A 25,729-nucleotide genomic window follows, 5' to 3' on the forward strand; every position below is an offset into this window, starting at 1 on the left:
AGCACTACAGTAGTTCTACAGTTGATTTCAAATATAGACTGGGGGTATACAAGTCATCTAGATTGCACTTATCAACATTCTTTTTTCCAATACATCCACTATCCTTCCTGCACACATGCACAATCTCAGCCTTGATCCTCTCTAACCCAAGTGGGATAATATGCCTACTCCCCGGAGAGTCTTCTTCTCTTGCTCTGAAGTAATTTTTCTAATCATGGAAACGATCTTGCGATCCCCTATGGGCTCAAATTGTGGTCATAAATATTTTGTACTTGTAAATCAGGATTTGTATGTGTAAAAAAGAATTTGTGTGTGTGTGTAAAAAAGATTTGTGTGTGTAAAAAGAATTTGTGTGTGTGTGTAAAAAAGATTTGTATGTGTAAAAAGAATTTGTGTGTGTGTAAAAAAGCCAAACCCATGTGTTCTCTGATTGACATGACATTGGCCAATCAGATGAAAGGACGAAAAATAGGGTCACAATTCGTACTTGTAACTTGAAACTTGAGTGCAGACTATCTCACGTATTTTTTGGCTAAGTCCACACACAAATCTTTTTTAAGCACACACAAATTCTTTTTACACATACAAATCTTTTTTACACACACACAAATTCTTTTTACACATACAAATCTTTTTTACACACACACAAATTCTTTTTTTACACACATACAAATCCTTATTTACAAGTGCAAAATATTTGAGCCCATAGATCCCCCCGTGCTGTCCCTCACACCCTGTGCTGCAGATTGCATTCAGAATCCTCGTACCATCACCCCACCCAACTAGGTGGCAGTGATAAACTGATTGTGGGGGCTGACCACAGAAGAAGACGAAGAAAACTCGACTGTCATTGTATTTCCCATCATCCATCGCGGCGTTTTTCTCGTTCCAGCTGTGAGGAGCGTCGCTTCTGAGGACAGTGACAGGCAGATGTGTGTGTTTCTCACAGCAGTCGGTTTCTAAACGGATCGATACAGTGTGTGTCCGGGGCCATCGCTGAGCTCGGTGACGGCGGATGCCGCTGAAAGCGCGGAGCTCGACCCGGAGGAGGAGAAAGAATCCGGATGAGGAGCAACCCGCGGAGCCTGCTGCTTCCTCAGCTCAGGTACGAAGCTAACAGGCATGCTAACAGGCTGGGGGAAGCCGTTTGTTTGAACCCGGCTAGCTTTGGTTAGCATGTTGGTCTGGTAGCAACCTCGGCATCGGTCCTGCTAGAATATGTTGTAAGTAATAAAATAAACAATATAATGTTTTAAAACATCATTGTTGTTATGGAGAAAGAATTAAAGAGTAAAGCCAAGTAATTAAACGCAGATTTTTATAATGACCGTAGAAAATAACAAATGTGGGCTAAATGCTAACAGGCAGGGAGCTTCTGTTAGCCAGAGATAGCATGTAGGGTTTTTAAGCAACGATGAGCATCCCTAGCTTGAAAATCTTTAAACAAAAAAACATATTTAATTTAAACAATTAGATTTTTCGCGAATAATCTTTGCAAAATTAAAGGTCCTTATAGAATTGATAGAATTAAGCAAAATGGAAGGCTTAGCTAACAGCTAGCTGGTGTGTTAGCAGGCTAACAAACTCAGGGGAGTCCTTCCGTGTCGGTAATTGGGTGAATAATTAGAATAATAATCAGTGTTAATATTAACACAACTGTGTGAAGGGTTTCCACAGACGGAGGGTTAAACAGACGGATGATTTAAACAAACAGAGGCTCTGACAGGTGCAAAGTGTTTACCGCAGTGTTCAATCCTGACTGTGAGCTTCAGTTAGTCAGTGTTAGCACGCTAACATAGTGGCTACAAGGAGCATCAGTGAAGTATAAATCTATAAAGAACAGCACCACAAGAGGGGCTTTGATTTACAGTTAAGTTATTTTTCAATAAAAAGTCAAATATAAAAGCAGAAAGTCAAATGGGTAGCGAAATTTAAAGAGTGACAAAGAAGCAGTAGCTGCTAGCTGTGTTGGTGCCACAGCTTTCCTGTGTTTTTAGATCAAAGTGAAGCACTGGGGAGCCATGTGACCTGATTAATTTGTAATCCAGGACTTTGTTTTTGTTCTCAGCAGGTGTCATTTCACCTGTACTCAACAGTTCTGAATCCTGAAAGCTGAATAAGGACACATTTCTTCCTGCGTTGTTTGTTTTCAGGTGATGGCACCGACGCGAATGAAGCTGCGCGTTCGCCGCCGTGACAATGCAGCCGCAGGTGCTGCAGGACGTGGTGCTGCGCTGGAGGAAGATGAAGAGCAGAAGAGTCGAGAGAGTGGCAGCAGGAGGAAAAACGCTAGCAGATCTTCTACTGCGGCCACATCCTCCTCGTCCTTGTCTCCACCCGCGTCCTCCGCCTCAACGTCAGCACGCCCCCATCTGATGGCAGCAGAGGAGGCGTCGCCTGACTCCAAGTGCCCCATCTGCCTGGACCGTTTCAACAACTTGGCATTCCTGGACCGCTGCAAGCACCGCTTCTGCTTCCCGTGCATCCAGGAGTGGTCTCACAAAAAGCCAGAGTGTCCGCTTTGCAAGCAGCCCTTTGCTTCAATCTTTTACCGGAACCAAGCTGAGGATGACTTCAAGGAATATACACTACGCTCAGCGCCCCCCAGCAGCAGCGTGGCCGCTACTGTGGCAATGGTGGCAGCGATGGCGTCAGCTGCAAGAAGCAGCCATCAAATGAGGCTAATGCTGAGGCGGCACCGGGTGTCAGAGGCTGGCGAGACAACAACAAGGAGGCGGCGGAGGGAGAGAGGGGCCAGAAGGGCGGAGGAGAGGGCAGGGAGTTGGGAGTGGTACCTCGATTCCCCTCCCCTTCCACTCCCTCCTCTTCCTCACCCTCCAGTCGTTGCTGAGGACAGTGAGGATGGGGAGGAACAGAGGATAAGAGGAGGTGCTGATTTGGTGGAGCGCGGTGTGATATTTGAAGGACTAACAGGCCTTGGAGGGGCAGTGGCACCCATTGCCCCCAATGACCGGGCATCACGGCGACTGATGACTCGCTTAGCGGCAAGGCAGCGTTTGCAGCGTGAAGGTGGAACCGTGCGTCGACTTAGGGAGAGAGAGACGGTGGCTTTTCGCCGTGGCCTCTATCGCTGTGGCATTCGGGTCCGTGGGGTTGCCGGAGTACACGGCAACGAGGGACAGCGTGACATCACGGCAGATAGCTTCCGTCGGAACCCTGCCCACTTGAACAGGCTCCGCCCCTGGCTGCGGAGGGAGCTCACGGTGCTGTATGGCTCGCACACCTCGTTGGTTGACATCGTTCAGCGCATCATCATGGCAAGGCTCGCCCGCCACGGCCTGGAGAATACACCCAACATAGAAGAAGAGTTGCGGCCATTCTTGCTGGCACGCACTGAGCACTTCCTGCATGAGCTCATCAGCTTCGCCCGCTCGTCGCTCAGCCTGGAGAACTATGACCTGCAGGCGGTGTACGAGCCACCGGACGCTGCAGTGGAACTGGATGGGATGAGCAGCTCGTCCGATGGCAGCTCTGTCATTGCCATCTCCGAGGGGGAGGATGAAGAGAGGGGGGCAGGGGGAGGGTCCGAGGAGAGGCTGGGGAGGGAGGTGGGAGCTCAAGATGACCCCATCCAAACAGCGAGTGTCCTTAGCCTTTCGGGTTGGGACGATGAAACCCCAGGCCCCTCCTACTCCACCGCCGAGCCTTCATCTTCGTTCAGTCCTGCCCTGCCGGAGGCAGCCAATCAGGATGGAGGAGAAAGGCAGGGAGAAGAGGATGAGTGTCTCATCGTTGGGTACAAGAAGCCGATTGCAGAACGGACGCCAGAGTTGGTGCAGCTCTCCTCTGACACAGAAGAAGAGGAGGTAGAGAAGAAGAAAGAGGAGGAGGCTCCTCCTCCCCCCTCTGCAACACCTCCCCTCTCTTACCTACCAGCGATCCCTCCCTCCACATCAGGTACTTACAGAGAGGAGCAGGACAAGGGGCAGAAAATTGGCGAGGTGGCAGGACAGCGCTCACGTGCACGCTCATGGTCAGGGAGCTCTGGTCGGAGCAGGAGCTCTGTGTGCACGCTCAGCCCGGCGACGCCTGGAGAGACTGAGCGGCAGCAGGAGATGGGGAGCTGGAGAGACAGGAAGTCCACCAGTGAGGCAGCAAGAGAGAAGAGGAGGAAGAGAAGGCAAGAACGCAGCAGCAATCAGCACAGGAAAAGTGGCACTCTGTTCAACCCAAATCGCTCCATTTATCCCGCCATGATGCGGCACCGCTCCTCGCCTCCGTTTGACTCCAGCGCTGACTCCAGCTCCCCGCCGTCGCCCAGCCCGCCGGACTCCAGCTGGGAGTACCCCTGCGCCCAGGTGTCCCCTCTCACCTCCTCTGCCTCTTCACCATCCCTCTCCTCGTCCTCACCACGTCCTCCCCCACCACCACCGCGGACGCCACCGACGCCCACGCTGTCCCCCAGCGACAGCGCTCATCACGGAGAAAAACCCGGCGGGAAAAGGAAATGCAAGAGCCGCCACCTGGACAACAATGTCAAGGATCCCACATGGAGGCCGAGCGGCAGTGGCGGTATTCGCAAGGAGAAGAGGAAAGAGAGGAGGAAGAGGAAGGAGCGAGACAGAGGAAGGAGAAGGGAGAGGCACAGGCGGGCGAGCAGTGGCTACGGTGGCGAGAGGTAAGAGGCCACTGGATTTATTATTATTATTATTAGACTTTCCAGAAGAGTGTAAATTATCAGTGGTCTATTATTGACTGTTTTTGACAAATTTTGATTTGCAGGATAAGCCGGTTTCACCCACCACCCTCACCTCTGATTTGGGTTTCATTTGACTTGTACCGTATTTTTCGGACCATAAGGCACTCTGATTTTCTTCAAATTGACAAAAAGGTTGTTTTAAAATCACAGGACAGTGCTTTGAGTGAAAAACTTGAGCTACTAAGTTTTTCGGTAATTTGACACATTTATTTTGCCGACTGAAGCTACCACAAAGCGCGACTTGCACAAGCAGACATGATGTCACTGGTTGTACGGTGAAACTAAGAAACATTTCCTACCTGGGATGTTACCTGTTGGTTCTCATCGTTTTGACCTCTTGTGATTTTCAAAATCATGTAAATGAATTCCCCACAGGGGATGTGATTTTGAACCCATAAATATTAATGTAAAAGCGTTCCCGCAGGCCAGTGGTGCCTAGCAACATTGTTTATACATTTTGATGTGATGGCTGCTTCTAGCTAGATCTGATTGATAGGTAAACAGAAGAAGCAAGTGTTTAGGTTTTGAAAATGATTATCTTTGGTTAATCACTAAGCTGCAGCTCTTTATTCAGGGGACGATGCACGAAAAATGAATCCTTTACCACGAGAGATCAGCATTAACGTATTCCTCTTTATTCTGGAAACAGACACAGTTTTGTTGTATTTTCTTAAGTTTAAATGAACCTCAGTCTAATATTAATGTTTGGGATTTTCTTTTCAGCAATGAAAAGGCTTCATGTTCGCGTGTTGTTTCTCCTCTTACTGTTGATTTCTTTTTTTAGAGTTGCTTTCCTGACTCTAAAACTGTCAGCTGAAACATCTCACCAGCTGTTGTGTGAAGTGCTCAGCTCAACAGATGAGGAAGACCTCTCAATAGCTTCCTGTGGTTCAGGTGTTTTAATGACGTTTCCAGAAGTTGCTCACTCCATGCTCTCCCTCTGCAGCAGCCGGAGGTCCAGACAAGACCGCAGCCCCAGCGTGGAGATCATCTACGAGGGCACCATCACCGCCGACGGGGCGCAGCCTCCTGCCCACAAACGGCGCCGGAAACGTCATCGCAAGGCTCAGCAGAGCAGGTACGAGGTGTCACACTGCTGGGAGGGGAAAAAAAGGTTTGTTTTAGCACGTTACACAAATTCATACAGCTGACAGTAATTAACACGTAAAGAAGAGTCTGAGACGAAGCGAAGTGGTCGTCACCTGATTAACTGTGAAATCAGTTATTTTAAATGAACACAGTGATGAAACACTTCTGTTGATCATTATCAGGTGTACCGTTTGCACAGGTGATATCAGTTTTTGAATGTGAGATGTTACACATCCACTCTACAAGTCTTTTTCAATCCCTGCATCACACTTTGCTCACAGACGGGGAACAGAAATGCTATTTAGAAATTACAGGCTGCTACATTTCTGCTGCTACATTTCCAGCCTAAAGGTGGATTTTTCTGCCTGTATTTCTCTGGTTTGTTTAGGATATATTACTTTCTTTCGAGGAGGGGGCCTAAGGGTACATCTTTCGCCATCTTACAATGCTGTGATTGCAGCCATTCCCCAACTCTCTGTGAATGGTACTCATGGCCATTGATCAGTGGGTTTTGGTCAGTGGTTGTTGATCAATGGTCATGACAATTTGCATAATTATGATTAAGGAACTGACCTCCCAGCCCATTGTTCCTTCAGTGGGCTGGTTTCAGTCATTATGCAAATGTACTGTTTATAACAGGGGTGGGCAATTCTAGGCCCTGAGGGCCGGTGTCCTGCAGGTTTTAGATCTCACCCTGGGTCAACACACCTGAATCACATGATTAGTTCGTTACCCGGCCTCTGGAGAACTGCAGGATGTAATTTAGCCATTTAAATCAGCTGTGTTGGTTCAAGGACACATCTAAAACCTACAGGGACACCGGCCCTCGAGGCCTGGAGTTGCCCACCCCTGGTTTATAAGATTTGGGGAAACCTGCAGTCAGCTGAGACTGAAGAAGTCACTTTGATGAGTGACGAAACCTTTCTCCCACAAAACGCTACGTCCAGATGAACAGAATCAGCTTTTGGAGATTTACTTTCCTGGATGATTGAGAATGCATCAAGACATTACTTTCTTTGTTAGTCCAAAAGTGATCTGCTGCACTGCGTCTTCTTTTAAAGGGAACCCCGGCTATCAAGACATGTTTGCGTTAAAATATGTACTGTGCTTTCAATAACACATGTGGTATTAAAATATGCCAAATGTTTTCCTTTTAAACACATTTTATATAAAACCATTTACCAGTAGGCCGCCATTGTTATTTACTTCTCAATACACTCTGGGTAGTGACGTCATATGGTTGCACCGCATCGAGTTCACAGTTAGCAGTGCACTGGAAATGGCTTCTGTTCAACCTTTCCAGTTTGAACCAGATCAAACCGAGAGAGCGAATGAAAATAGTCAACAAGTACTTAGTTTAGATGAAGATGAAAACAATCCGTCACACGAGGACGAGAGAGTGAGGGAAAACTACTGGTGTCTATGCGGCTACTGCTTGCCAATGGCAACGGCGACTGAGAAGGTTTGTTGTAAAGTACCAAAACTTTTTTAAGCCGTTTGTCTTAATCCAGATGTTCTTTGGGCAGCCATGACCGGTATCTGGTCTTTAAGTGATAACATGATGAATCGTGCTTCCAGGCCCAAAGTTGTCTGCATTTAATAAGACTGTTGTGTTTTTAACATGTTTTAATGTTTTGTATCTTGTTCGATTTAATCTCAACAAGCCCCTAAAAACAGTCAGTGATCACTGTCGGCTTCTCGTGGTTTTTATTACCGCTAATCATTTTAAAGCTCAGTTTTTAAACCCTTACGATGTAACTACAGACCAGCCCATGCAGCAGTATATTAATGACTAACCTCGTATTGTGGATGGATTATCTTGGTGGTTCTCCTGATGTTTGGTTCGTTTACAGCATCCTGCCATGAGCTGTGTCGCTAGCGGCATGTAGCACATCATTATATACCAGCTAGCCCAACTTCAGTAACCCTACAAACGTCACTGCTGTTTAGTTTTCTGTCTTCATTTATGTTGGAAGTGATAACAGAGCTGTACGTTTACGTTTTTTTTTTTTTTTTTCCAGAAATCTCTCAGTCAGAACATGATATATCGTGTTTCACCTGTCTATCCAGTCGTTAAGTGATGACGTGATGAATCCTACTTCCGGGCCTAAAGTAGTCTGCGTTTAATATGGCTTTTGTGTTGCTAACATGTTTAATGTTAAGTATTTTCTTCTATTTAAGAAAAGCTCCTAAAACAGTCAGTGATCACTGTTGACCTCCCTCGGCTTTTATTACCGCTAATCATTTATTTAAGCTCAGTTTTTAAAACCTTAGGATGTAGCTACAGCCCAGCCCATGCAGCAGTATAAGAATGACTAACCTCGTATTGTGGATGGATTATCTCAGTTGTTCTCCTGGCTAAAGTTTGGTCCTTTTACAGCATCCTGCCATGCGATTACATTTGTTCCTGACCACCGAGAACACTCACGGTAACTTTTATCCAGTGAGAAAAAAAGTTAGCTTGTTTATATTATGCTAACATAGCTGTGTCGCTAGCGGTCACGTAGCACATCATTATATACCAGCTAGCCCAACTTCAGTAACCCTACAAACGTCACTGCAGTTTAGTTTTCTGTCTTCATTTATGCTGGAAGTGATAGCAGAGCTGTACGTTTTAATTTGTTTCCAAAACCCCGCAGTCAGGACATGCTATATTGTATTTAGATAGAAGCTAGCGAGCTAACTCCCTGCTAACTTCTAACTCCGTTAAATGTTATAAATTCCGTTTTCATGGATGCCTGGATGTTAAACTCAATTAACTCAATTGTTAAACACCTGGTAGAGCAGAACGCTGATCATTTTATTAAATATGAAAGACTTTGGACAGTTTTTCTACTCTCAGTAATGCCATAGTGATCGTTTGATATATGGACCTGCAGCGGAGTTTAGACCCAGACACGGCTAGTGACGTCAGACTTAACGATGGGATTTCCACCCTGCAATGTTAGTGATGACGTCCAATTCCAACAAAGTGCCAGCAGCAGCAGTATTATACTGCAACAGTTGTAACACAGGCATTATATCCAGTAACGCAGTCTAAGTTTAAGGACCTGCAAACGGTGACATCACCGCAGCTCTGTAACATTTACACCAAACTTTGCAAACATAAGTCCTCTGTTCGTTAGCGTTCGTCCTCCAGCTTTACTGTTTATATTATGCTAACATAGCTTGTCGCGCTAGCGATCACGTAGCACATCATTATCATTAGCCCAACTTCAGTAACCCTACAAAAGTCACTGCTGTTTAGTTTCCTGTTGTCATTTATGTTGGAAGTGATAGCAGAGCTGTACGTTTTAATTTGTTAAATAAATCTCTCGGTCAGAACATGGTATATTATATTTAGATGGAAGCTAGCAAACTAATTGCCTGCTAACTTCTAACTCAGTTAACGTAAATTCCGTTTTCATGGATGCCTGGATGTTAAACTTAATTGTTACACCTGGCAGAGCAGAACGCTGATCATTTTATTACAGATGAGCAAATTTAGACAGTTTTTCAACTCTCCGTAATGCTGCAGTGATCATTTGAGTTTGGGCCCAGACATGGCTAATAACGTCAGACTCAAAGACCAGATAGTGCTGGTCTACCAAGTCGTAACCAGGTCACTAATAGGCAAGTTAATTAAAACTGTTGCTACACTTTAAAAAACAAAACAGGTTAGCTGAACGAAAGCACCGATGGAAAACTGCCGACAACCAATACACGTCCTCGTCCCAGAATGCATTGTGTGCGAAAAAACATGGCTGGCATGGCATGGATGGAAACCCGAACAAAACACGCATTAGCAGGCTCTAATGCCTGTGTCTCAATCTCACGGCCCATGTCACCTCTACTTGCGAAAATTATTACTCTAAAAATTTTATATCAAGGCAATAGGCAGAGTGTTACAGGCCTAGCCCTAAAGAATGTAGCCTCATGGGCAGTTTAGTCCATGCTGCAGGGAGAATGGACTGCCATACCTGTTGTGTGCAAAAAAGGAGAGTTGAAAAGTACAAGTTGTCACCGAGCAGAAACGGGAGCTGGAAGCATGTAAATATAATAATGACCACTGCAGCCAAAAAGAGTGCCTGACAAGTCCAGTTGTAAGTAAGCTATTAAGACTTGACTGTACACGGTGTTCATGTGAAACAATAAGTTCCAGTGGAGTAGCGTTTCAACGCCTCTCTCTGTCTCTCGCTAGCAAAGTTGACGCAGACAACAAAGTAAAGCTAGTTTTCGGCTACAAGCTCAACACGGAACCTGGCGTATTAGTCAGAGGTCCCTTTACTACGGTTCGGAGCCACAGACCTGTTTTATATACGCGTGGAATAGTTTTCTATACAAGATTGCTGCAAAAAGTGCAGTCTTACCTAATGTCCACTCTACTGTTACTCATTTATATTAAGATTTAAATATCTAGTTGGTATTGGTATGGCGAGTAACCTTCAGTAATAGTAATAAATCACACAGCAATAGTACATTCATGTATTTGGGTCATTAATATACTGCAACAACATGGGAATAGAGCAGCTGCGAGAGAATTCAACATTAATGAATCAATGGTACGGAAGTAGACAAGGCAAGAAGAATGAGTTGAGTAAAGTTTAAGTTATCTGACTGTTTTGTTTCCCTTAATGCGCCTCATGGTCTGAAAAATACGGTAATTTTTAAGGTTGCAGCAGCGTGGCGTTCAGAGTTCAGCTATTTAAGGGTCAACATCAGGTTGTAGCGTGTAACGGATGGTAAACATTAATATCATCTAACACTTAGCAGGTATTTTGTTTGTCTCAGGGAATTTTGTGATGTCATTATCTCTTTTCCTTTCATGAATGATGCTTCAATGTATCCTCTGCTAAATGAGGCAAGTAAGGAAGCATTGAAGCTCCTTTCCTTTGTGTTTAGAGAGTTCATCCATCTCTGATGATGGCTCCACTTCTGTTGCCTTCCTGAGGAAATCTGCCTGTTTGACTTAAAATTTTATTGGCAGAGCTTCCATCTTTTGTTTCATTATTAACCTTCAGACACTGTGTCTGCAGAAAAGCTTGATTATAGCCATCTGCGGGGAACATTCACGTAGGTGCAGAGACTGCAATTTTCTTGTCCAATTTCATTTTTGTTTCTGGTGATGCAAACATTATGAGTAGAATCTACTTTTTTGTTCAAAACGTTACTTTAACCTCCTAAGACCCGAACTCTTCCACGACATGCATTTTTAATTTTTCTTTGATATTTGGGCATATTGGGGCCTGATGAATGTAAAAACAAAGATTTTTTTTTTTTAACCTTATTTTTGTTTTTAAGAAAAATAAGAGCCACATATGAGGATATTCGTTTCAAATTTTGATAGAACAGTGGCAGTATAATGTCCTCGTAAGTGGATATCAGGCCCATGTAGAGCAAAATTGAGTATTTTAGTCTAAATAACCCAAAATGTGATGTCCACATATGTGGACGGCAGGTCCTAGGAGGTTAATAACAAAAGAAATGGCTGAACTTTACAATTTCCCCAAATAAAACGTCCAAATTTGAGGTTTTTCACCTTGTAAAGCCTGAACAATTAAATAAATGCCAAAAAAAACCTGTTTGTTGAACCTTTTACTAGGAAGAAAAAAGGAAAATAAATATCATTTTGCAGATACAAATTTTAATTTAAATGAATAATTTTTGCTATTTGTGCAGATGGTTTCTTAAAAGTTTTATTTGGGTTTTTCACAGATACGATACACATTACAGGATTAAATATGTATTATTTGTAAGCTCCGTAAGTACAGTAAAAATTTCCAGGAAAAAAAAGCAGTTTTAACCTCTGCTAAAAATTGACACCAACTCAGTTTTGTGCTTACTGCAGAGTTAAAATGTGTTCACCAGTCCAACAAATGTCATGTGGGTGTCTTCTGCACTAATAAGGCTATAAATGCTCACAAATGCTGAATAAAATCTTTAATAACGTTAAGATAGGCAGCACGGTGGTTAGCACTGTTGCCGCACAGCAAGGTCTTGAGTTCAATTCCACCATCAGGCCGGGGTCTTTCTGTGTGGCGTTTGCATGTTCTCCCCGTGTTTGTGTGGGTTCCCTCCGGGTACTCCGGCTTCCTCCCACCGTTCAAAGACATGCAGCTTGTGGGGATAGGTTAATTGGATAATTCAAATTGCCACTAGCTGTGAATGTGCGAGTGAATGTGAGTGCGAATGGTTGTCTGTCCCTGTGTGTTAACCCTGCGACAGACTGGCGACCTGTCCATGGTGTACCCCGCCTCTCGCCCTATGACAGCTGGGATAGGCTCCAGCGCCCCCCACGACCCTGAAAAGGAGAAGCGGAAGCGAATGGATGGATGGATAACGTTAAGATTTTTACCACAATATGTACTTCAGGTGGGATTGATCTATGTATTGATCCCTTTGTAGAAGAACACCATTATTGATCACAGAAGACTCAAGTGATGAGGGTTGTTGCTGTTATTTATTTCTGATTTTATTCTGATTTTATTTCTTTGTCTTTCTCTCTGTCAGCTCTCCGGTCATCATCACCCTGGACAGCGACAGCACCCACGACGACGCCAACAACAAAAATAGCGGCAGTATCAGCAGCAGCCCACTCAGCAGCCAGCAGACCGTCGACTTCTCAGACCTTCCTCCGCTTCCATTGGTGCATTCGGCCAGTGTGGGCGGCGTTTTGGACGCTGAAATCGGAGAGCTTCCCGTTGACATTCTGGACCGAGGATACGATGGGTCGGACACAGAGCTGGCGGGCCGTTCCAAGGCAGCTAGACTGATCGCCATTGACAACAGCGATCACGAGGTGGACGTGGAGAACCTGGATGTTGATGTAGAAGGACCAATCAAAGCGACAGATCCAAAGACACCCAACGCCGACAGTCACAGAAACATGGGCTCTGTGAGCGTGGGCTCTCGACCAATGGGAGACCAGGATGCTGCCCGCGTAATGACTGATCTTCTTCATAAAAGACATACTGAAGCTTCAACCTCTGACAGCCACCTCTTGGCCTCCATCCTAAGTGACCTGGACAGGATCGCTGCACCTAAACGTGAAGCCCCGTTGGACATTGACGCCAGCTGTTCCCCAGACTCCAAAAAAAGGCGCTACCGAGATCCGTGTGGCGTTAGTCAGGCTCATCAACAGCAGGACAGCTGGAAATCCACTTTCTCTGAGGAGCAGCCAGTCCAGAATCAGGACGCTACGTCCATAAACTCGCCATCTCAACTCAAGCAATGGAAGGAGGGGAGGGATGCCCCTCCGCTCCTCAGACAGGCCAGCCCGGTTCGGTCATACAACAGGAACACGCCGCCACCACTAAAACACAAAGATGCTGGGAGTCCACGCCGCTCCCCTATCTTTAACAAAGACCTCCACTCAGATCACACCTCTGCCGGACCAATTCTGCATAGTTTAAATCCCACCGACTCCTGTTCGCCCGCGAAGCTGCCTGACGACAGCGAGTCCATCCCGCCCATTTCTGCACTGAAGAGACATCTGACCAGCACGTTCGCATTGAGCAGCAAGCCGGCCAACATGAGCAGCGTTTCAGCTGCTCTCTCTAAAGTCCGAGCACTAACCACTGACTTCGATCGCTCCGGTCACAAACCTCCTGTCGCTCCCTCTTCCTCTTCTTTTGCGTGTGATTCGACTCCCACGGCTTCTCGTTATTACTCCTTAAACTCCTCAGCTTTACATTCCACCAGGGAGAGCACGATGGGAATATCTTCCATCCTCTCACCCGTCGACTTAAATCCTGTGAATTCTTCATCGGACATTGATTTCCACTCAGCTGCTGGCTGGTCCAAAGAGAAGCCAGCTCCTGCTCACTCTACCTCCGCCAGCTGCAGGAATAAGACTCACAACTCCTTCTGGGCATCACCCGTTGACTTTCATCGATTCAGCAGTGCTGCTGGAGGTCCCCCGGCACGTAGCGGCATGTACTCAGGAGTCAACTCTCACGACACATCACTTCCCGTTTCTGTTAGTGATTCCAGGACTCAGAATGATGTCTCACCCCCTAACTCCCCCTGTTCCAGTAATCTGACTCTAATTGGCTTGACAACAGCTGCCACGCCGTCCACCGTGAACCTGCTTCCAGTTGACTTCCACTCCTCCAGTCCGGCCTCGGGAGGACGGACAGGCGAGGAGACGGCGTCGGTGCTGAACTGCGAGGGAAAGCCACTCTCGGTGGGTCTTGTTGCACCTGCTAACTTGCATTCGTCTTGTTTGATTGACGGACACTTGAACCACACAGCCTTCTCCTCCTCCTCTACTCCCTCTGAACACAGCATTACATTCAACGCCTCGCACAGAAAGTCCGAACTCGGCATGGACCCGAATCTTCTCCGGCCCCCCAACCACGTTGATCCTGATTCAAAACATAACCTCCCCCCTGACTCTGAGCCTCCACCACCAAAATACGCTCAGAGGGACTTTGAGCCCCACATGGACAATCACATCATCTCGGAGTATAACTCCACTTCTACCACTGACACCCATCCATACGAACGCTCCGCCACGTAGGACACGATGAAACGAGAGATTTAAATGTTCGGAATAAATGTCAGGGACAAACTGTTGCATTATACTTTTAGCATCATTTTTCATGAACCATTTATAAACTTGTTTATTTAGAATTTAACTCGAGTACAAACACATTCCTAGTGACTGATTTTCAAAATAAACTTGTTTTCTGAGGCAGCACCAATAAACTGATTGTTTAGACATGAGCACTGTCATGTACTTTTGTATTACTTTTATTATTTTAATCGTTGAGGCAAGCGGGTGAAACCCCCTCCAAACCTCGCTATCAATTGGTTGGTTTTTGTTTTTTTTCCCATGTTCAAACTGCTTAAGAAAAAAAAAAGTGTAAGGATGAGTCCAGAGTGAAGCGCTCTCAATCACATGTAGTCCACAAAACCGGTAGCTCTAGACTAAAAGTAAAAGACAAGGTGTAAACCTGAACAAAACTGGCCTTTTCAGGGGAATGATGACTGAATTTGGTAATGACACTCGGACACATGCTTGTGTAAGTGAGTGGATGTTTGTGCGTTTACATGTTCTGTGTGCAAAAAAAAAAAATCTGAATAAAAGTTTGGTTTAAAAAAAAAATCTTTTACAGTAATGTAAAAAAAATGCTTTTTTTACTCAAATGTATGAGCAATGTTGGCAGTGGCTTGTAAAACAGATGGAGAAGTAATGACTCATTAAAGCTTTCTGACTCATCATATATTTGAATGGAATTTGGATTTATGTACTGGGGTCCATTGCTAAAAATACGTGACATTAGCTTATCGTGGTAACGGATCTTTTTTTCTTTTCTTTTTTCAAACTGGTTACACTGGTGTGTTCCTGCGTTGTTTGACAATGAAAAGTAAAAGAAACACAGACCTCCAAATCACTAACTTGCCCACTCCAGCTCCTCTCCCACAGGGGATTTGTAGAAAAGGGCGGCTGCATTTATTTTCACATTAAACATAAAGTACGAACTTACATGGAACAAATTTGACTTACGATTTAAAAAAAAAAAAAAAAACCAACAACACGAAATCTGACATGCCTGACAATGAAAGGTAACAAAGACATGCAAGTCATTAACTTGCCCACTCCAGCTCCTACAACCAAATGAAAACAGTAGGGAAGAGGGTTAGCTCAACCCTCCACAACTCCCAAGCTAGCAAAAAAAATAGTTTTTTGGGGTGTTTGGGGTCTGGCCCAGTCTAGTAGCAAAATGTGGGGGGGTAAAGTCACAAATAGCTGCCTGTGCATTTGTGTTCACGGATATGAATCATCGGGTTTTGGGTTTGTTTTTTATTTGCTTTTTATACCAGTCAACAGACTGGAAGTGCACATCTGGTCTAAAGTTGCATCATCATATTATGAAAGCAAAGAAGTGGTAGTCAAAGGAGTTTGCAAAGAAAAGCGTCTGGACTTCTTTAAGTTACTTGAAGACGTTTCACCTCTCATCCGAGAAGCTTCTTCAGTTCTAAGGTCAAATGGTGGAGAGTCCCAGATTTAAACCTAGTGGGAGTGACCCCCCACAGAGGGACAAAAGGACCTCCTGATGATCCTCTAATCGCCTGAGCCAAGGTGTGAAACTGGGTGTGGGTCCCAATCAGCCAGAGTTTCAGGTGAGCTCATTGTGAAACCTGGCCCCACCCTATCATGTGATTTCCTGAGGTCAGATGGCCCAGGATGTGAGTGGGCATTAAGGCGTCTGGGGAGGGATCTCAAAACTGGATTATAGATGGCAGAGAGTTGGTGTCGTAAACCCCCGCCTCTGTTCAACGATGGTCGCTCACAGTGGACATAGATGGCTTCTTTCACTCCTCTTTCAAACCATCTGTCCTCTCTGTCCAAAATGTGAACATTGGCATCCTCAAAAGAGTGTCCTTTATCCTTAAGATGCAGATGGACTGCTGAGTCTTGTCCTGTGGAGGTGGCTCTTCTGTGTTGTGCCATGCGCTTGTGAAGTGGCTGTTTGGTCTCTCCAATGTAGAGGTCTGAGCATTCCTCACTGCACTGTACAGCATACACCACGTTGTTAAGTTTGTGTTTTGGCGTTTTGTCTTTCGGGTGAACCAGTTTCTGTCTGAGTGTGTTGCTGGGTCTGAAATACACTGGGATGTCATGCTTGGAGAAAACTCTCCTGAGTTTTTCTGATACACCGGCTACATAGGGGATGACAATGTTGTTGCGTCTGTCCTTCTTATCTGGGACTCTCCACCATTTGACCTTAGAACTGAAGAAGCTTCTCGGATGAGAGGTGAAACGTCTTCAAGCAACTTAAAGAAGTCCAGACGCTTTTCTTTGCAAGCTCCTTTGACTACGATGACCTGGATGACTGAGAACCTTCACAGACACAAAGAAATGGTAATTGTGCTACTTCAGGCCAAACCATGGGATTTTTTTTTTTGTAACTTAAACGTTATTTGTAATGTCTAAACAGGTAAACAGGTAAACCAGGTAATGTATTCTGAAATTACAAAGCATTAAGGAATCATATTTGTGTCCTCTGGTTTTTGTGAAAGGTGGCCCAGTGAATTTGCTAAGCCCATATATATATATATATATATATGTATATATATATATATAAGAAAAAGAATATAAAATGATTGCTTACAGACATTATATACACACAGTACGTTTAGTGCGTTATAAACGAATTTATCAATACTGGAAAAATGTATCTGAAGCTGTGTGATTGTTATGATTAACAGGTGGGAGGCCTCTCCAGATCTCTTTCATCTGAGTAAATTTTAATTATTTTATGCAAAGGTGACATTAAAAAATCAGTAAAACAGAATAGGTGGCAACAACATAAAATGAATAAAAATCAAAAAGGAAAGGAAAATAAAAATGAGTCAGGAAATCAGAGTGAAGGACAATTAAACCAACAATGTGGAAAACAGGAGAATAAAAACACATAAAACTTTTCCTTTTTAGATCTCATTTATTCCTTAATTTTCAATTAATTATTTTTCAGAGTAGTAGCTCTTGGAAAACATAAAAACAAAAAATATAAGGCAAAAACAGAGTTTGTCAACGAGCTTCCAAGTCTATATTTGGTATGACCACCTTTATTCTTCAACACAGCCGGAACTCACTTAGCAAATCTTTCTTGTAATTCCTTTAAGTAGTCTGCGGGACTAGTTCTCCAGGCTTTTTGAAGGACATTCAAAGCTCTACATTAGATGTTGTCTTTTGTCATGTTCTCTGTCAGGATGAGCCCACACTTCATCAGTAATATCTGGGCTTCAGAAAATCCATGACTGATAGTGGTCCGCTGTGTGTTTTTGTATCATGGTGGGCTTTTACTGCACTCGCAGTGTGTTTGGGATCATTGTCATACTGAAAATCTCCCATCGTCTCCCCAGCTTCTCTTGTGATTGCCTCAGGGTGTTCTCCTTGTTGGACATCAGCTAGGAGGCTCCCAGAAGGGCATCCTAGCCAGCTTGCTCCTTTTGATGTGGAGCAGCAGCAGTTCTCTGAGCTATTCTCACTCTAAGGCTGAGCCCAGAAACTCATCATAGGAACATTTCTCCACTTAAATCCATGATTAAAAAATTTTCAGTTAAAAATAACAATTTATTTGACATGAAAATAACCACATGCAGATACAGGTAGTACCTCGGCCTGCAGTCTAAGGGGATAAGTTGACTCAACAGTGACAGAACCTCCAGATCCCTTCACTGTGAAGGACTAGTGGATCAGTTCCCCCACAGTTCATCGCCCGTCTCATCAAATCATTTAATAAAGTTAGAAAAAATAACGTTTTTCTGTGATTTACATTTTTACAAGAAAAAAAGAGTAACAGAAAAGTCAGTGCAGTTTATGTTTCTCACCACCAGATGGAGCCAGAGGAGTGGTTCCCCCCCCCCCCCCCCCCCCCCCCCCTTTTCCTCTTCCTCATCATGTCATCACTTTCTCACCACATCCTCATCTTTCACTTTCTCCTTCTTCCTCCCAATTTCCGTGTCCTCCTCTTCACTGGCCCTTAGAAGAGAGCAAGAACACTAAGTGGGATAATGAGCCCCGAGAGAGACCGAGCCAGCGACAGCGGTTCTCCCACACTAATTAAAGCCGCTGGGGTCCCACTAAATGGCTGTTAAATACACACAGTTACACACTGTGATGGATCAATGCCAACTCCTTACTACAGTTGAAGAACATGAGGAGTGTAAAGGAGAAAAGATGACATGATGAGCTGTACAAAAACACCTAAAGAAAAAGCTGAGTACACAAGTGGAAAACAGCATCTTTTCCAGCATACATGTCCATACTGGAAAACGTGCTGTGAAAGATTTGAAATGAACCTCAGACAGTATAGACAGCAGCATAACGCTGAATTTACATTTTTTAAATTTCAAAATAAAACTACTTGTTGAAAACCCATAAAACTACTCTTCAGAAGTGAATTTCATGTCTTTGCACAGCATAAATATGAAGTTGTTTTATAAGTACAATTTCACAGTTTGTAAAGTCTTGTTTTGAAAGATACTGTGCAAAAGTCTTGAGCCACCCCTAGTTTCTTTACATGTTTCTTTTTGTTTAAAGTCATCTTGAGCAGTTGTTCTCCAGGCTTTCTGAAGGTCTTCCAAAGGTCTGTCCCTTGGCTGCTTTTTCACTCATTCTCAGTCCAGTCCTTGTACACAACCACTTTCAAAGGAATGTTTTTAGTTTGGTAAGCCACTAACCAGTGAATCATACAAGCGTAAAAAGGGATGAACCTGTCTGGTGTCTGCACATAGGTGGCACTATGATAAAGATAAACACATGAAAATAGTCACCCCCCCCCCCATTTTATTTTATGCCCAAAGACACTTTATTTTGGTAAGGACACTATTAATGTCCATTTCCTGTCATGTAAGGTGCGCCAGCAGAGGGCGCTCTGTGTCGTACGCTTCAGTAGCCAGTGTTGCCAACTTAGCGACTTTGTCGCTATATTTAGTGAGTTTTTTTTTTCTAAAAAGCGACTAGCGACAAGTCTGGCGACTTTTTCTGGTGTTATTGGAGACTTATTTATGACGACTTTTTGACGTGAAAGAGCGTGTTGCTCTTACTCTCGACAAGCAGCGGTGCTGCTGTGGGCACCTCACCCGTGCTAAAGCGCTCATGGGCAGAGGATAGTCCTCCCCCAGCTGCAGGAGATGTTCACATCTATGCGTCCAAACTGCAAATGAACCACGCATGAGCGAAACCGCTGCTCCCGCACTGACTGTAACGCAGTCAGTTCTTCTTTTACTGTTATGCTGTTTTGTGGATCACAACGTTTAAAACTACTTATAAACACACACACATAAAGTGGGCTTTTTTCAGTGTTTTGTTTGTTCGTGAGTAAATCGGTTTGGCTGAGATTAAAGTTATTAGATTAGATTAGATAAAATAAAACTTTATTAATCCCCCGGGTGGGTTCCTCCTTGGTTTTTACACAGCAGACTAAACGTCAAACAGAAAACTGATTAAACAGAAGTATGAGACGGTCGAGAATTTACACCAGTGTCCTGTTATATTTTAGATAGCAGGGAGCAGACGGCTGAGTATATTAAACTCCACCGAGACAGCGGTGACGCTAATCTGAAGGCTAGACCGTCCAATTTCACGGCCGTTTACTTCCGGCCTATCCGACCTTCTAAGGACCCAGCCCACGTAGACCACAAAGGCCGGGTCCTCAGGAGGATGCAGCCCATGAATTTGGACACGACCATAGACTCCTCCGAATGCGGCCGACAAATGCGTCCTCCTTTTCCCCGAATTTGAAGGATGGGTCGGGTGTGTCCTTCGTGGCCCACCATATCCCAGCCAAACTCCAGTTTCCAGCAATGGCGGCCGCTACTAAGTTTTAAAATTACTCTTACTAATCTTTCTGGGTCACAAAATAAACTTTTAACATATTTTCAGGCGAGAAAGTAGCTGTGTAAACATCAAATATCTGCTCGTTTTATCAAGATATCGCATATTTGCCAAAGTGCTTCGATGTTTTCGGAGCATCTGCTACCCACCAGCTCGATAGCTAGCCGGGAGCTCGAGGGTTACTGATGCAGCCGAGAACGGCACAACTCCCGGCACATCATTTTCAGATCACCGCGGACTTTCGCTACTCGGGTTAAATGTAATATATAATTCACTTAGACAACCTAAAAATGTTATTGTTGGGCTTTTTTCAGTGTTTTGTTTGTTCGTGAGTAAATTGGTTTGGCTGAGATTAAAGTTATTAGATTAGATTAGATAAAATAAAACTTTATTAATCACCCGGGTGGGTTCCTCCTTGGTTTTCACACAGCTGACTAAACGTCAAACAGAAAACTGATTAAACAGAAGTATGAGACAGTCGAAAATTTACGCCAGTGTCCTGTTATATTTTAGATAGCAAGGAGCAGACGGCTGAGTTTATTAAACTCCACCGAGACAGCGGTGACGCAAATCTGAAGGCTAGACCGTCCAATTTCCCCAGCAGTTTACTTCCGGCCTACCCGACCTTCTGAGGACCCGGCCCACGTAGACCGCGAAGGCCGGGTCCTCAGGAGGATGCAGCCCATGAATTTGGACACAACCATACATTACACAAAACATCACATGGGGAAGACAGGTCAGAGAGGTATAACAATGGAAAAATGTACCACATGAGGAAAGATAAGGAGATACAAATAACTCCCCCCAGACTGAGCTCCAACAGGGAGATTTCTTTGGAGTCTTGTGTGGTGAGCGTCATTATTACCTCATTATTACACATAATTTATGGACATCTATGTTCTACTTCTTTCTGTGTGCAGATGGGATGGGTTGTAGCTGACTTTGGTGAGAATTTCATGTCAATAGCAACTTTAGAAATATATTTTCTTCAATACTTTTTTAACCTGCTGTAATTCCTAATTTCCTATCAGCAAATAAAGAAGCGAAGAGTGGATCAAGACTTTTTGTACAATAGTGCAGTTATTATTATGATTTTTGTTTGGATTTGGTCATTTTCAGCATACCATGTCTTTTGCACCTCAACCCTGTGCAGAATTTTATTCACGTCAGAGTTTTAAAGACTTCGTTTTTTGTTTTTTGCATAAGCACGAAGTGGTTCTTAAAGCTGTAGATGTGCCTTTAGATTTGTCATCTCTTTTTGTGTAATGGCGTTCCTTTTGCATGCTGTTTGTTTGTTTGTTTAGATTTCTGACAGATTTAAGGAAAGCTGCTTTATTCGCAGATTTGCAACAGACTGTAATAAACATCAATCATTCATGTCACAGCTATTTATCACGAGATTAATGGGCTGAAAACTCTGCTGAGAGAAAAGTGCCCTCCTCTATCACTCAACCCCTCTCTATCTGTCAGGCCACACCCACATTCTAGAACACTGGTGGTGGGCCATTGTTAGCGCTGTTGCTAGGCAACACGGAACACTGTCGTCAGGGACAACCAGCCTTTCAGTCTTTCTCTCTTTTTCTGATAGCAACACCATTACTGAGATGAGAAGCCCACGCGCACACATAGACACTCTTAGACACACACTCAGCTTCCATCTTGTGGCAGAGAATTTCACACAAACACAAGAAAACATATTGTTCATTTTCATGCCTGCCTGCTCTCACTCTCCCCCTTCCCCTCCAGCTCTCTCACTCTCCCTCTCACACACATCATTACAAACAATACTGTATGATGCAATCACCTGACATCCACTGCGTGTCTGTCACACACTCGCAGCTAATCTTTGAAATGCTTTATTATAATTCAGCACATGAGGAGGTCACAGAGACAGAATACATGAGGAGGAGGACACACATACAAAACAAACGCCCCCTTCCTCTCTCAAACCCCCCCTCAACACCTTCGACACCTCAGCCAACCTGAGAAAAAGGGGATGTTTGATTCCGACAATGAGGCAATGGAACATTTTCATCCAAAAATAAATTAGGCTTACGTCAAAATAAAAGTAATCTGTATTTCCATCACGTCGGCAGGTGCAGAAACTTCAACACACTGATGATAGTAACTGAAACCAGCCACAAACAAACTAATAGGAATCATTCAGCGGGAAACCTGAATCTTTGTACAAATTTAACACCAAATCATCAGGTAATTATCAAGACATTTTCTTTGAAGTTGAAATTCTGACCTACTAGTGGTGCAGTCTGTTATGGACGTGAACGTCCAAGTAAAACATTTAAAATATTTTACTGCCAGTTTCTATTACAAGAAGCTGTCGCCATATTTGTCAGGTACAGATTTGTCAACATGTCAGAGCAAGCAATCATGATGGCATCACACTCATATATTTATGGAATAATAGGAGGATGCATTGAGCATAAAGCTACATAGCTATATGCTGATGATGTCAGATTATTTGCAACAAATTAACACAAATATGTGCTCTTTGAAATAATTAAAAATTAATAAAGATTTTCTTTATTAAATCGGAATTTTTGGGCTTGCTGTCTGTGGAACAAAAGGATCAGGTTGTGATTACTATTTTTTGTCTTGTGTTATTTCTTCTTTCTGGTCAAAATTCAACAAATATAGTGTTAGAAAATATAGTTCAGTATTTGTGTTTCACCTAAAGACCACTTTGTCGAAGTACTGATCAGCTACACAGGACCATAGTATAAAACACGGATGTATTTTCAGGTTGGAAAAATGAAGTCAATGCCCAAGTACCTAAACACTGCAATTTATCTGAAAGCCACTAGATGGTGGTAGCTAGGGTTGCAGAAAGACTTAGGGTCCCGTTGACGTTTCTTATGTGATGTTATGCACACTTTGCTCGAGAGTTGTCTGCAGTGTTGGATGTGATACAACCAATTTTGCTGTATTGGTAGCTAAGGAAATTTGTTTTTCCCAACTAGTTGGTAGTGGTTCCTCAATGTTTCTGCTGCACACTGGGTGTAATCTGTTGCAAAAAAAAAGGTCCACTACCAAAAACCTCCTGATGTTAAATTTGGTTGCTACCAAATTCCACAGTTGACTAAAATTTTTCATGTTTGTTTGCAAATACTTGCTAACTGCTAGGCTGCTAGGGTAGTAAAACTTGAAAAAGTTTGAAGCAAACCAGAAAGGGAGAATGTTTGCCTCTATAGTAAAAGTTCGGTTTCATGAAGGCAAATAGTATCCAGTTCCAGTTTGCATCCTTCTTTTCAGTTTAACTGTAGCTTGGACGGTAACTGACTACTGTTTGTAGACAAGTCTGTCACATTCATCCAAATTATGACCACTGCAATCTGCCAGTGACCAAAGCAATCACAAGGAAGTTTTTGCTAACCATAAGGTTGCCATCAGGTCACTGAACCATTTGTAGACAAGCGTGACTGGGGATTTAGAAATAATTTTCCCAGGATTTCAAAAACCACTGGATGGCATTACAGTATCTACATCCACCTTTTTATAGTGTCTGGCTGGAATCACATTTATGTATTTCAGGAGTTAGTGTTCTCCTTTCTTAGTTACAAATCACTTATCTACTGAGTGGATAAGTGATAAAGTAACAAGAGTGTGTTATAATGAAAATCTTCTAAATGTTATGTGATCCAACCCAGAAAACATGTGAAATGGCTAACATTCTTGACTGTTTCCAGATACACCATATGGACAAAAGTGCTGGGCCACACTTCCTAATCAGTAAATTCAGGTTTTTTTCAGTTCCATTGCCACAGGTGTATAAAATCAAGCACTTAGCCATGCAGCGTCCCTCTACAAACATTTTAAACATTACAAAGAGTAGGCCTCTAGCATCAGCAAAATACGTCACCAGAAGCTTCATGGCATGGGTTTCCATGGTCGAGCAGCTCCTAATGTGTGGTTGGCCCAGTACTTTCATCCATATGGCATATCAAAGGTCTTCTGATGGCAGATTGCTCAACATTCGTGAAGATAATATTTCAAAATAAGACTTTAAGAAGGCTGTGGATTCTGCCGTCCAATCATTTTATAAGACAAATTATTGTTAACAGTAATAAAGGTTTTTGTGCACAAAGTCTCATAGGGCCTCATCAATGGCCTACAGACGTGTTGGAAATAACATTATTTTTTTCTGTGTGTGTGTAATGTTCTGATTTGATCTTTTAGTTCAGTTCAGTTCCTTTTAGTCCCAGAGTTATACTCAGAACCTCAGAGCTCTCCAGATGATCCAAGGGTGAGTCTCTGTGCCACAAATAAACTGCAGGTGAGTTCTTCTGTTCTGGATCCTACTGGTCACCATGTGTGGTACAATATGCCCAGATACAAGTACAGAGAAACTGGTTCTGAACTCTCTTGGAGGTCCTGGCAGGGGTCTCATAGATATGAACTTTAGAGATCTGAATATTCAGGACTGGAGGTGTAACTTGAGAGCAGATTTTCTGATCCATACTTCTCTAAAAATGCATCTTGCCATTTTAAGCTTTTAGTGAAGACAGGAATTTCAAACCTTCAACTGCCACCTTTTAATCAAATGTAAAAAAAATGCAACAAAGTGAGTTTTGTGTTCAGTCTACTGTAGTTCATATAAACCAGAAGTGTGACTGCACCCTGAGAACTTTCCATTAAATCTAGACAAATAAAATAAATTCAGACATTTCACGACTCATTTAGACAGCAGAGTACACTTGCAAATACAAAATCTAAACACCAGATTCCACAAGAGGCAGATCAGCTCCGGACCATCTAGAGAGTTAAGAAGCAGATCATGCCGTACCAACATGAACAGAGCCCAATAAGAATCAATCAAGGTGCCTTTAATGTTCTTGAGGAGGAGGTAGACAGAAGAGACAGATAACAGTGATGTGGTAGTCCTACTGTGGTGAAGTTGTAGTCCTTAATAACAGTCCTGAATCACGTCCTGCTGAGGTCAGTTTGTATCCTCTCTGTGGTGATTTTTTTTCCCTTTGAGGTTAACGTGTCATCCGGTTTTGGTCAGACTGTAATTGTTTCTGTGGTTAAGTCCTGAATCTTCCTGGTTTGGCTACAATGGGGTTTGTGGTTTGCTAGGAGGAGGAAGAAGAGGAAGCAGGTGACAGTTTTATCACAGATTGTGAAGGCTGTACACAAACATACATAATCTGTGCCATGATCACAAACTATATACCATATATACGGCTTCTGTTCACATTATCGGACATCTCAAGACAGCAAGACTACAGCTGACCAAAATTATACTTTATGTACTAAAATCAAAAAGTGCAACTGTGAGAGAGCAGAATGTGAAGAATTGAAGCTCAAAGGTCAGATCAGGAGTTCTACTACCATGCTAGTTGATATTATGGCAAACTGTGTGTTGTGCACCCTGAGTTCACTCTCAGGTGTCAGGCTGCCAATGCAGAGTTCTGCTCCAACATCCCGAGGCAGGGTCCTGAGGGGTTAGAGGATGACTTCCACTATGCAACCTAAGCCATGTTGGGCTGCACATGAATTTGAACACCCTGAAAGGAAGAGTAGCCAATTTAATCCGGTATAGTTATTTTTTCTATTTACTTCGAACTTTCAGA

The 25,729-nt window shown here is 43.6% G+C and overlaps 1 protein-coding gene across 1 annotated transcript; it reads left to right on the top strand.

The window, feature by feature from the left end:
* Window positions 1-888: 888 nt before the first annotated feature.
* LOC146635345 (uncharacterized) lies at window positions 889-14,309 on the top strand. The gene is made up of 4 exons (XM_085350518.1): window positions 889-1,105; window positions 2,154-4,639; window positions 5,667-5,798; window positions 12,299-14,309. Exons 1-4 carry the CDS (start codon window positions 1,016-1,018, stop codon window positions 14,307-14,309), a joined length of 4,719 nt encoding a protein of 1,572 aa, XP_085206644.1. The 5' UTR covers window positions 889-1,015.
* Window positions 14,310-25,729: the final 11,420 nt, after the last annotated feature.

This window comes from Diplotaxodon limnothrissa, linkage group LG3, assembly GCF_057381915.1.
Source record: "Diplotaxodon limnothrissa isolate DT_005_m linkage group LG3, D_limnothrissa_male_GT1.1, whole genome shotgun sequence".
NCBI classification, from domain to species: domain Eukaryota; kingdom Metazoa; phylum Chordata; class Actinopteri; order Cichliformes; family Cichlidae; genus Diplotaxodon; species Diplotaxodon limnothrissa.